Raw genomic sequence first — 12,953 nt, forward strand, 5'->3', positions numbered from 1 at the left:
ATGCTACAAAAAAGGAAAACTACCGGCCAATCTCCCTAATGAATATAGATGCAAAAATCCTCAACAAAATGCTTGCAAATCGAATTCAAAGACACATTAAAAAAATCATACACCATGACCAAGTGGGGTTCATTCCAGGCATGCAAGGATGGTTCAACATCAGAAAAACAATCAATGTATTACAACACATTAAAAACTCGAAAGGGAAAAATCAATTGATCATCTCAATAGATGCTGAAAAAGCATTTGACAAAATCCAACATCCCTTTTTGATAAAAACACTTCAAAAGGTAGGAATTGAAGGAAACTTCCTCAACATGATAAAGAGCATATATGAAAAACCCACAGCCAGCATAGTACTCAATGGTGAGAGACTGAAAGCCTTCCCTCTAAGATCAGGAACAAGACAAGGATGCCCGCTGTCACCACTGTTATTCAACATTGTGCTGGAAGTGCTAGCCAGGGCAATCCGGCAAGACAAAGAAATAAAAGGCATCCAAATTGGAAAAGAAGAAGTAAAACTGTCATTGTTTGCAGATGATATGATCTTATATCTAGAAAACCCTGAGAAATCAACGATACACCTACTAGAGCTAATAAACAAATTTAGCAAAGTAGCGGGATACAAGATTAATGCACATAAGTCAGTAATGTTTCTATATGCTAGAAATGAACAAACTGAAGAGACACTCAAGAAAAAGATACCATTTTCAATAGCAACTAAAAAAATCAAGTACCTAGGAATCAACTTAACCAAAGATGTAAAAGACCTATACAAAGAAAACTACATAACTCTACTAAAAGAAATAGAAGGGGACCTTAAAAGATGGAAAAATATTCCATGTACATGGATAGGAAGGCTAAATGTCATTAAGATGTCAATTCTACCCAAACTCATCTACAGATTCAATGCAATCCCAATCAAAATTCCAACAACCTACTTTGCAGACTTGGAAAAGCTAGTTATCAAATTTATTTGGAAAGGGAAGATGCCTCGAATTGCTAAAGACACTCTAAAAAAGAAAAACGAAGTGGGAGGACTTACACTCCCTGACTTTGAAGCTTATTATAAAGCCACAGTTGCCAAGACAGCATGGTACTGGCACAAAGATAGACATATAGATCAATGGAATCGAATTGAGAATTCAGAGATAGACCCTCAGATCTATGGCCGACTGATCTTTGATAAGGCCCCCAAAGTCACCGAACTGAGCCATAATGGTCTTTTCAACAAATGGGGCTGGGAGAGTTGGATATCCATATCCAAAAGAATGAAAGAGGACCCCTACCTCACCCCCTACACAAAAATTAACTCAAAATGGACCAAAGATCTCAATATAAAAGAAAGTACCATAAAACTCCTAGAAGATAATGTAGGAAAACATCTTCAAGACCTTGTATTAGGAGGCCACTTCCTAGACTTTACACCCAAAGCACAAGCAACAAAAGAGAAAATAGATAAATGGGAACTCCTCAAGCTTAGAAGTTTCTGCACCTCAAAGGAATTTCTCAAAAAGGTAAAGAGGCAGCCAACTCAATGGGAAAAAATTTTTGGAAACCATGTATCTGACAAAAGACTGATATCTTGCATATACAAAGAAATCCTACAACTCAATGACAATAGTACAGACAGCCCAATTATAAAATGGGCAAAAGATATGAAAAGACAGTTCTCTGAAGAGGAAATACAAATGACCAAGAAACACATGAAAAAATGTTCAGCTTCACTAGCTATTAGAGAGATGCAAATTAAGACCACAATGAGATACCATCTAACACCGGTTAGAATGGCTGCCATTAAACAAACAGGAAACTACAAATGCTGGAGGGGATGTGGAGAAATTGGAACTCTTATTCATTGTTGGTGGGACTGTATAATGGTTCAGCCACTCTGGAAGTCAGTCTGGCAGTTCCTTAGAAAACTAGATATAGAGCTACCATTCGATCCAGCGATTGCACTCCTCGGTATATACCCGGAAGATCGGAAAGCAGTGACACGAACAGATATCTGCACGCCAATGTTCATAGCAGCATTATTCACAATTGCCAAGAGATGGAAACAACCCAAATGTCCTTCAACAGATGAGTGGATAAATAAAATGTGGTATATACACACGATGGAATACTACGCGGCAGTAAGAAGGAACGATCTGGTGAAACATATGACAACATGGATGAACCTTGAAGACATAATGCTGAGCGAAATAAGCCAGGCACAAAAAGAGAAATATTATATGCTACCACTAATGTGAACTTTGAAAAATGTAAAACAAATGGTTTATAATGTAGAATGTAGGGAAACTAGCAGTAGAGAGCAATTAAGGAAGGGGGAACAATAATCTAGGAAGAACAGATAAGCTATTTAACGTTCTGGGGATGCCCAGAAATGACTATGGTCTGTTAATTTCTGATGGTTGTAGTAGGAACAAGTTCACTGAAATGTTGCTATATTATGTAACTTTCTTGGGGTAAAGTAGGAACATGTTGGAAGTTAAGCAGTTATCTTAGGTTAGTTGTCTTTTTCTTACTCCCTTGCTATGGTCTCTTTGAAATGCTCTTTTATTGTATGTTTGTTTTCTTTTTAACTTTTTTTTTCATACAGGTGATTTGAAAAAAGAAGGGAAAGTTAAAAAAAAAAAAAAAAAAAAAAAAGAAAAAAGAAAAAAAAGGGGAAAAAAAAAAAAAAAAAAAGATGTAGTGCCCCCTTGAGGAGCCTGTGGAGAATGCAGGGGTATTCGCCTACCCCACCTCCATGGTTGCTAACATGACCACAGACATAGGGGACTGGTGGTTTGATGGGTTGAGCCCTCTACCATAAGTTTTACCCTTGGGAAGACGGTTGCTGCAAAGGAGAGGCTAGGCCTCCCTGTATTTGTGCCTAAGAGTCTCCTCCTGAATGCCTCTTTGTTGCTCAGATGTGGCCCTCTCTCTCTGGCTAAGCCAACTTGAAAGGTGAAATCACTGCCCTCCCCCCTACGTGGGATCAGACACCCAGGGAAGTGAATCTCCCTGGCAACGTGGAATATGACTCCCAGGGAGGAATGTAGACCTGGCACCGTGGGACGGAGAACATCTTCTTGACCAAAAGGGGGATGTGAAAGGAAATGAAATAAGCTTCAGTGGCAGAGAGATTCCAAAAGGAGCCGAGAGGTCACTCTGGTGGGCACTCTTATGCACACTTTAGACAACCCTTTTTAGGTTCTAAAGAATTGGGGTAGCTGGTGGTGGATACCTGAAACTATCAAACTACAACCCAGAACCCATGAATCTCGAAGACAGTTGTATAAAAATGTAGCTTATGAGGGGTGACAATGGGATTGGGAAAGCCATAAGGACCAAACACCACTTTGTCTAGTTTATGGATGGATGTGTAGAAAAGTAGGGGAGGGAAACAGACAGACAAAGGTACCCAGTGTTCTTTTTTACTTCAATTGCTCTTTTTCACTCTAATTATTATTCTTGTTATTTTTGTGTGTGTGCTAATGAAGGTGTCAGGGATTTATTTAGGTGATGAATGTACAACTATGTAATGGTACTGTAAACAATCGAAAGTACAATTTGTTTTGTATGACTGCGTGGTATGTGAATATATCTCAATAAAATGATGATTTAAAAAAAAAAAGATATCATGGTTCTTCTGGGGTTCATAACAGTTTCAAACTGGCACAGAAGGTGACAATGCTCTCTGCTCTGAGAGAGTCAGAACATGGCATGAGATTTGATTTTTTCATTTACAGAAAAAATTTTTAAATATGTAACACTGGAGAGATTAGTTTAATGGAGTAACTCCATTCCACACCTCACCACTCTGCCATCCTGTCCCACACTTTCTAATTGACTTTTGATGAGGGTTTCAAGGCCACTCAATGGGGAAGGAATAGTCTGTTCATTTAATGGAGTTGAGAAAACTGGATATCCAAAATGCAAAAGAATGAAAGTGGACTCTTACCTCATACCATATACAAAATTAACTCAAAATGGACTACGAGTCTAAATATAAGAGCTAAAACCATAAACTCTTAGAAGAAAACATAGGGTAATATCTTCAGCACCTTGTATAAGGCAATGGGTTCTTAGACTTTATACCAAAAGCAAAAGCAACAACAACAAAAAAAACCAATAGATATATTGAATTTCATCAAAACTGAAAATTTTGTTCATCAAAGTACATTATCAAGGAAGTGAAAAGCCAAGCTACGAATGAGAGAAACTATTTGGAAGTCACATATCAGATAAAGGCTTAATATCCAGATTATATAAAGAACTCCTACAATTCAACAACAAAAAGAAAAACAACCCAAATAAAAAATGGGCAAAGGACTTGAATAGGTGTTTCTCCAAATAAACTTTACAAATGGCCATAAAGGACGTAAAGAGAAGTTCAAAATCATTATCCATTAGGGAAATGCAAATAAAAACCACAATGAAATATCACTTCATACCCACTAGGTGGCTACTATTAAAGAAATGGAAAACCACAAGTGTTGCTGAGGGTGTAGAGAAATAGGAACCCTCATGCATTGTGGGTGGGAATGTATAATGGTGCAGCTACTGCGGAAAGCTTTTCATTGTTTCCTCAAATGGTTAAGCACAGAATTACCGTATGACATAGTAATCCCACCTTTAGGTATATACCCAAAAGAATTTACAGCAGGGACTCAAACAGATATTTGTATACCAATGTCAATAGCAGCATTATTCACAAAAGCTAAAAAAAAAAATGGAATCAATCCAAATGTCCATCAACAGATAAATGAATAAAGAGGATGTGGTATATACATACAGTGGAATATTATTCAGCCATAAAAAAGGAAAGAAGTTATGCTACATGCCACAACATGAATGAACCTTGAAGACATCATGTTGAGTGAAATAAGGAAAGCACAAATCACAAAATTGCATTTTTCACTGTGGGAAGATAGTTATGGGGAGTTACTGCTTAATGTGTGCAGAGTTTCACATTTAGGTGATAAAAATGTTTTGAAATATAGTAGTGATGATTGCACAACATTGTGAATGTAATTAATGCCACTGAATTGTATACTTAAAAATGGTTAAAATGACACATTTTCTGTTATGTATAATTTACCACAATACAATTTTTCTCCAAAGAAAACAAACACAAAAAGCCCTCTGTTGACTCCACTTACTGCCACATTTTCTTCCTCCCTTTTAAAGTAAAACTCCTTGAAAGAGGTATCCATACCTGCTTTCTACAATTTCTCTCCTCCCATTCTCTTCAAACTACACTACTCCATTTAGGCTTTTGTCCTCATCACTGAGACTGCTCTTCTCAAGGACAACCATGAATTTCTCACTATTCAATCCAGTGGCTCCTTTGCAGTCCTAATTTTGACCTATCAGCAGCATTTGGCCCACTACATCATTCCTTCCCTATACTGGGCTGAATAGTGTCCCCCCAAAACCCATGTCCGTGGGACATGACTCCCAGGGATAAATAAGCCTGGACCTGGCATCGTGGGATTGAGAACATCTCTGCCAAAAGGGGGAAGCAAAATGAAACAAAATAAAGTTTCAGTGGCTGAGAGTTTTCAAATGGAGTCGAGAGGTCACTCTGGAGGACATTCTTATGTGCTATATAGATATCCCTTTTTAGTTTTTAGTGTTTTGGAATAGCTGGAAGGAAATACCTGAAACTGTCAAACTGCAACCCGGTAGCCTTGATTCTTGAAGACAATTGTATAACTCTGTAGTTTACACGTAGTGACTGTGTGATTGTGAAAACCTTGTGGCTCACACTCCCTTTATCCAGCGCATGGACAGATGAGTAGAAAAATGGGGACAAAAATTAAATGAAAAAATAGGATGGGATGGGGGGACAGAATGCTTTGGGTGTTCTTTTTTACTTTTATTTTTAATTCTTATTCTTATTTTTTTTTTATGGAAAATGTCCAAAAATTGATTGTGGTGATGAATGCACAACTGCATGATGGTACTGTGAACAGTTGATTGTACACTGAAGTTGACTATATGGTATGGTATGTGCCTATATCTCAATAAAACTGAATTTAAAAACAAACAAAAACTTGTCCACCAGAACCTCAGGAGGGTAACTAGGGAGTTAGAATGAAGGACGTCTAAATATGATGGATTTCCCACACAATACAGTGTTCAGCCAATAGCAGAATGAATGATAAGGACACGCTGGTTAACATTTTATTAAATGTGTGGCACAGGGTTGCTTGATCTAGATGTCTTGATCAGCCCTTTAACTCCCACATTCATTCTTCTCCGCTGGGCCTTGGATGAGCCTCAGGACCCTGGGAGAAGGCTCCAGGGTTCCTGACATCCCCAGGGCCAGAAGCTAAGGCGCACAGTTTCGGTTCACACCAGAGTTCAGAGGGTCCTCGTGGGGTTTAGTGGCTCCAGGGTCCAAAAAGGGATTCCCGAACAGTGTCAGGTTTCCCACCTCGGGCAGCTCGTCTGGCCGTGGCGCCCTGTTCAGCCTGTTGCAGCTGAGATCCAGCACGCTAAGCTTGGCCGGCAGTCCCTTAGGCAACTGCTCCAGCCCAGCGAAGGACAGGTTGAGAGAGCTCAGCTTGCTGGGCCAGGTGCACCGGGGTGCGCCGGGGTGTGCGGTGGCGCGCAGCGCGTTGCGGCTGAGGTCTAGGCGGTGGGGTTGCACAGCGGCCGCCGCCAGCGCGGTGCACACGCCGGTAGGCGTCTCCATCCCCGCGTTGCGCAGCGCGAGTTCCTGGAGGACCGGGAACTTGTGCGGACAGAGGGTGGCGGTCAGCCCGCGCTCGCCCAGTCCAGGGTTGTCCGACAGGTCTAGGCTGGTGAGTGCCGGGAAGGCGCGGAGCTGTTCGCAGGAAATGGCCAGCGACTGTGCTTGCGCAATGCTCAGTATCTTGAGGCCAGGCTTGAGCCACTGCTGCAGCTCAGCGAGCCAGGCACCCCCGGTCGCCCACGACACATTGCGGAGGCGAAGGGTGGAGAGTGCAGGCCTGGTGGCTTCCAGAGGCGGCGGCGGCGACGTGCCGGTTACCTCTAGGTCCTCGAGCGTCAGTTCCTTAAGGCGGGAATAACCGAGCGCACGCAGGACGGCGAACAGGAGCCGGGCAGGAACCCGGGCAGCGCCGACAGTGAGCCTCCGTAAGCGCAGAGCCTTGACCATGTCAGCGTAATGCGGAGGGTCCTTGTCGGCGCGCTCTAGAAATTTCTCTAGGCTGTGGCCGCCGGCTCGGAGCTCCACCTCGACGGCAGCCATACACTGGTAGCCGCTGGCCCAATCGGGCTCCGGATCCGAGAAGTTGCAGGCGCAGCGGTAATCTTCATCGTCCAGCTCGCAGGGCTCCGGCGTGTCCTCCGAGGCTCGCAGCAGCGGTAGCACAGTCATCAGCAGCAGCAGCAGGCGGGGCGCGCGCTTCTAGAGGGAGAGAAGAGATCAGGCAGCCACAGCTCATTCCAGGAATTCCCCGGCGCCCACCGGATCTGCTCCAGGCAGTACACTCACCATGGCTGGCAGGTCTGCAGAGCCCCTTCACCACCAGAATGCTCAAGGAAGGGCTGTGGCTTCTTTGGTATATAACTCGGTTTCCAGGCTCCGCGCAGGTCGTTCCCAACTCTTTGGCCTTTAAGAGTTTACATAACCCTGGTCTCCCACTGTGACCCCGCCTACAATGAACCTTGGTCCCCTTCCCACCTCTCCCGCTAGGTATGGGGTGTGGGGGGTGGGGTGGGCATGATTACCAGTAACCCAGGCCAGTTCTCTGACCTCCAGGCCCTTTCTCCAGAAAACCCTGTCCGGGAAGGGTTGCTTTCGCCTTTTCCTAATCTTGGGTTCCTCTAATCTCCCGCTACCCCCAAGTCCAATCCTCTGAATATCCTCATATATTTAACTGGCTGTTTTAAGGAAGTGATTGCAACTTTAAAATTGACTTCAAGGAGTAGAAAGTATTAGGGTCAAGAGAAGCATTGGTCTGAAGGAAAACTCCCCTTCCTATTTTTTCCTTGCTGTTTACTTTTTCTTTTAAGTATTAGTTCTGTCAAATGAATAGGTGTTCTTCCTGAAGATCAAGAACATAATTAAACGAAACGAAGGGGTAGCAACAGACAAGATAGGATTTAACAAAAGATTATGAGTACTGTCTTTATATAAATATATTTATATATATTTTTAGATGCTAGGGTATTGGAATAGCTAGAAGGAAATAACTGAAATGGTGGATCTGTAACCCGTAACATTCTCTGAAATTTGCTCTATAGCTACTCATTAAATTGTACTTTGAAAGTTATCACCTTTCTGTATATATATATATATATATATATATATATATATATATATATATCTTATATTTCACAATAAGGAAAGAACTGAAACTGTGGAAATGTAACTCATAACATTCTTTGAAATTATCTATATAACCACTTGTTAAATCATACTTTGAAAGTTATCACCTTTCTGTATATTTATTATATATCACAATATGGAAATAACTGAAGTTGTGGAACTGCTTGAAATTTGCTGTCTAACTACTTGTTAAATAGTTCTTTGAAAGTTATCACTGTTTGCTATATAAGTTAAATTTCACAATAAAAAATGTAAAAAAAAAAAAAAGTACAAACAACTGCCTTTGGTGTTCAACACCAACAACTATTACCAGAAATGTAAAGAGAGACAGCCAGAAAAGACCTTGGCAAAACTCTGGAGACCCAGGCTGTTGAAAACATCAAGGAAGAGTCTTTATCAACACTTGCTTTTTTATGATTGTTCAATTAGGAGTGAATGCTGAGGCACCGTGGTCAGCCCTGAGGGGCTTCTTAAAGCTATATCAATCTTGGTGTCCTCACAGTGAAAGATGAGTGATTTAGGTTAATAGTCAGAGACTACAATACTGTGTGCAAACATCTGTTGCTCTTGAGTTGTTTAAAGTGCTTTGAAAATTGTTTCCTCTTTTGCAAAAACTTTTATTAACATACAATAAACAAATTATTGATTTAAAAAAAAAAAGTATAGGTGTTCAACAGATACACTTCAGCCAAGTCACTGTATCCTTTACAGTCTCCATTTCCACCCTGAAATTGGGAAGTAGATATAGTTAATACTGTTTTCCCACTTGTACCTCACTGTCCTCCCTTCTTCCCCGTCACAGTTCCTGTGTTCTGGGAAAGAAGTGGCTGGACATTTGTTCAATGAAGATTAATTGGTAACTTTCATGTTTGGCCAAGAAAAAAAATGTGTCCCAGAGGGTGGGGGTAGGGGCTGTGCTTACAAGAGCCCTCACAGGTCCAGAACTCTAAACCGCTGGGAAAGATCTACATGAAAATGTGTTGAATCCCACTTCCCCTTTGTTCTAGGAAAAGTTGCACATCTGTCCCCAACCCAAACAAGGAGGCCTCACCAGGCCACACTGTGTCTTGTGTGTCTGTTGAGCATGTCCTGATTCCAGGAGCCATGCCCCAAGCCAGGTCAGGGCACTGTGACATCCCAGCAGACCCAGATGTGAATATACATTAATGTTAAGTCAGACACCTTCACTTGAAAGTCCAGCTCTTCAACTGAGGTAGTGAGACTTGGGCCAGTTTCTGGGCCTTAGATTTCTGGTTCCCCTTTGTAAAATGGAGGTAATAATAGTGCCTGTCTATGAATCAAGTCCTTGGCAAAGAGTTGCATCTGTTGATGTTCAGTTGGATTTGGGAGGTTGTCAGAACCCCAGATTCAGGGGTCTGTGGATTCCCTCCTTCCTCCCATCCTTCAATGTGACCCTCCTATGTATAGGCCTCAGGGCCCAAGTCTTCTCAGGGCCTGAGAGTGGTGGACTTCAAGTCACTTCTCCTGAGGGAAACTAGGCTTCCAGGACTCCCAAGTCCAGTCCTCGGTCTTTGCCTCAGTTTCCCAAGCTGAGCTGGCCTACGCCTTCCCCTCTCCCAGGAGGCTTTCCCAGGGTACAATATCTCAGAATATGAGTGTAGATTCCTCTCCTCCCAGCTCCACTTCCACCCACCATCAGCATGGCCTGTGGGTTGGAAGGACAGCTGCCCTGGCTCATATCAGCCCCCACAGTCACCATCTCTTCACACTCCATGACTTCCGGGCCTCTCAGATTCTCCTCAATAATTCAGGTCCTTGATCTCAGGGCTTTGGGTGAGGCCTCTGGACAATTACTTATCAAGGGAGATGATAGTCTCCTCTCTTCTGAGATAGTCAGAACATTGCATGAGATTCTTTTTTTTTTTTTTTTTTGAAAATTTCAACCCTGTGGATAACATTGGAAAGAACAGTATAATGAAACTCCAGGTACCCAGGTTCAGCCATTATTTATTACTTTTCTGTCAGTCTCATTTCATCTATTTCCCCTCCCCATACCCAATGGATTAATTTGAAGCAAACCCCAGATCCTATTATTTCATACATAAAACTATTTAGAATGTAACTTTAAAATAAAGCTCTCTTTGAAAAATAACATTTTAATTGAGTGGTAATTCACAAATCATACAATTCACCCATTTAAAGTATACAATTTAAGGTTTTTTTTAGTATATTCACAGATATATGCAACCATCACCACAGTCAATATTAGAACATTTTCATCACTTAGTAAAGGAATCCTGTATCCTTTAGCTATCATCCTGTTATCCCTGGTCCGCATCACACCCCCACTCCCAGCCCTAAGCAACCACTAATCTAAATTATGTCTCTATACATTAGCCAATTCTGTGCTTTTCATATAAATGTAATAACATACTGTGTGGTCTTTGGGGCTGGCTTCTTTCACTTGGTTAATGTTTTCAAGGTTCATTCATGCTGTTGCATTTATCAGCCCTTCGTTCTTTTTTTATGGCCAAATAATGTTGCTTTGTATATACATTCATCAGTTGATGGATATTTGAGTTGTTTCCAATTTTTGGCTATTATAAATAATGGTGCTATAAACATTTGTGTAAAAGTTTTGTGTGGACATATGTTTTCATTTCTCTGGAGCAGATTCCTAGGATTGCTGATCTTGACACCCTTGTCAAAATCAGTGGTACATAGACACATGGTAACTGTATATTTAGCTGTTTGAAGAAGTGCCAAGTTTTTTCACAGCAGCTACACCATTTTGCATTCCCACCTGCTTGTATCTGAGGGTTTTAATTTCTCCACAATCTTGCCAATATTTCAATATTTGTCATTATCTGACTTTTTTTTATTATAGGCATCCTAATATGGGAGAGGTGGTTTCTCATTGTGGTTTTGATTTGTATTTCCCTAATGGCTAATGATGTTGAGACTGTTTTCCTGTGGTTGTTGGCCACTTTAATATCCTCTCTGGAGAAATGTCTATTCAAAAAGTCCCTTGTTCATTTGTTATTTGCACTGTTTGTGGTTTTGTTATAGAGTATAAGCATTCTTTATATATATTCTGGATACTAGACCCTTATCAGATACATGATTTGTACGTATTTTCTCCCAATCCATAGGTTTTCTTTTAACTTTCTTGATAATGGTCTTTAATGCACAAAAGGTTTTAATTTTGATGAAGTCCAAACTATTTTTTTCTTTTCTTTCTCATGCTTTAGGTTTCATATTAGAATCCATTGCCAAATCCAAGGTCATGAAAATTTACCCCTATGTTTTCTTCTAAGAGTTCTCTAGTTTTAATTCTTATATTTAAGTTTTTGATTAATTTTGGGTTAATTTTTGTATATTGTGTGACATAAGTGCCCATCTTCATTCTTTTGTACGTGAATATCCAGATTCCCAGTGCCATATGTTGGGAAGACTGTTCTTGCCCCATTGAATGGTGCTGACACCATTGTTGAAATCAATTGTACCTAGGCACATGGATTTATTTCTGGACTCTCAGTTCTATTCCATTTATATTTATGTCTGTTCATATTGCCAGTAAAACACTGTCTTGATCACTGTTTCTTCATAATATGTTTTGAAATCAGGAAGTGTGAGTCCTCCAATTTTGTTCCTTTTTTTCAAGATTGTTTTGACTATTCTGGATCCCTTGCAATTCTACATGAATTTTAGAATTAGCTTGTCACTGTCTATGAAGAAACACACTGAGATTGTGATAAGGATTGCACTGAATCTCTAGATCAATTGAAGAGAATAGCCATGTAAAAATATTAAGATCCATAAACATGGGTGTTTTTCCATTTATTTACATCTGCTTTAATTTATTTCAATAATGTTTTGTACTTTTTAGAGAAGGAAATCCTCTGACCACAACTTCCTACACTTCCAGCCTAAAATCCATCACACCAGACATCTGACCTCATTGTGCCATGTGGAAGTGGAGCCTCTGACTCTTCTCTCAGTCCATCTCCCCCTCCTTGTGTCACTTCCTTCCTTGTCCAGGGCACACTCTCCAGCAAAATATGCTCAATACTTGGGCGTTCCTTGGCCCACCTGCTTGTCCACCTCTAATCTCTAATGAATGAATCTTGCTGTCAGCCTACTGGGTGTTGACAGAGACAAAATCCACATGTCTTGAGACTGGCACCATGACACATACCTTATTGTCTCCAACCTCAGTATTAGGAAAACTTTTTATTTGACCTTGGCCAAGTAAAATGCTGGTTAGAAATGTTTTCTCACTTTCTTCACAGCAACAATGGCAAGCCCTCAGACAATCTCTCTCATTCATTCAAACAATGAGTCAATTAAGATTTCTTTAGGACCTGCCATGTGCCTAGCATTGTTTTACAGGCTGGAGATTCAAAACTGAACAAGACCAACACAGTCCCTGACTCATGGAGCACAATCCAATAATAAACAAATAAAGAGAGATATATAAAGAAGATAATTTCTGATAGAGATAACTGCTGTGAAGAAAATAAAGCATAATGATGTGGGTAGAAAATGATGAGTACAGGAGGGATTCTTTCAGATAGGATGATATTTGAGTTGAATTCTAAGCAATGTAAAAGAGCCTGACTTGGGAAGATCCATGGTCAGCATTTCAATTCCTTGAAAGTTTCACAGACTCCTGCTA

The 12,953-nt window shown here is 40.8% G+C and overlaps 1 protein-coding gene across 1 annotated transcript; it reads right to left on the minus strand.

Moving 5' to 3' along the window:
* Positions 1-6,152: 6,152 nt before the first annotated feature.
* LOC119507985 (monocyte differentiation antigen CD14-like) lies at positions 6,153-7,638 on the minus strand. Its single transcript, XM_037801371.1, has 2 exons — positions 7,478-7,638; positions 6,153-7,390 (listed from the first exon to the last, which is right to left on the minus strand). Exons 1-2 carry the CDS (start codon positions 7,478-7,480, stop codon positions 6,326-6,328), a joined length of 1,068 nt encoding a protein of 355 aa, XP_037657299.1. The 5' UTR covers positions 7,481-7,638; the 3' UTR covers positions 6,153-6,325.
* Positions 7,639-12,953: the final 5,315 nt, after the last annotated feature.

This window comes from Choloepus didactylus, chromosome 13 (assembly GCF_015220235.1).
Source record: "Choloepus didactylus isolate mChoDid1 chromosome 13, mChoDid1.pri, whole genome shotgun sequence".
Classification (NCBI taxonomy): domain Eukaryota; kingdom Metazoa; phylum Chordata; class Mammalia; order Pilosa; family Megalonychidae; genus Choloepus; species Choloepus didactylus.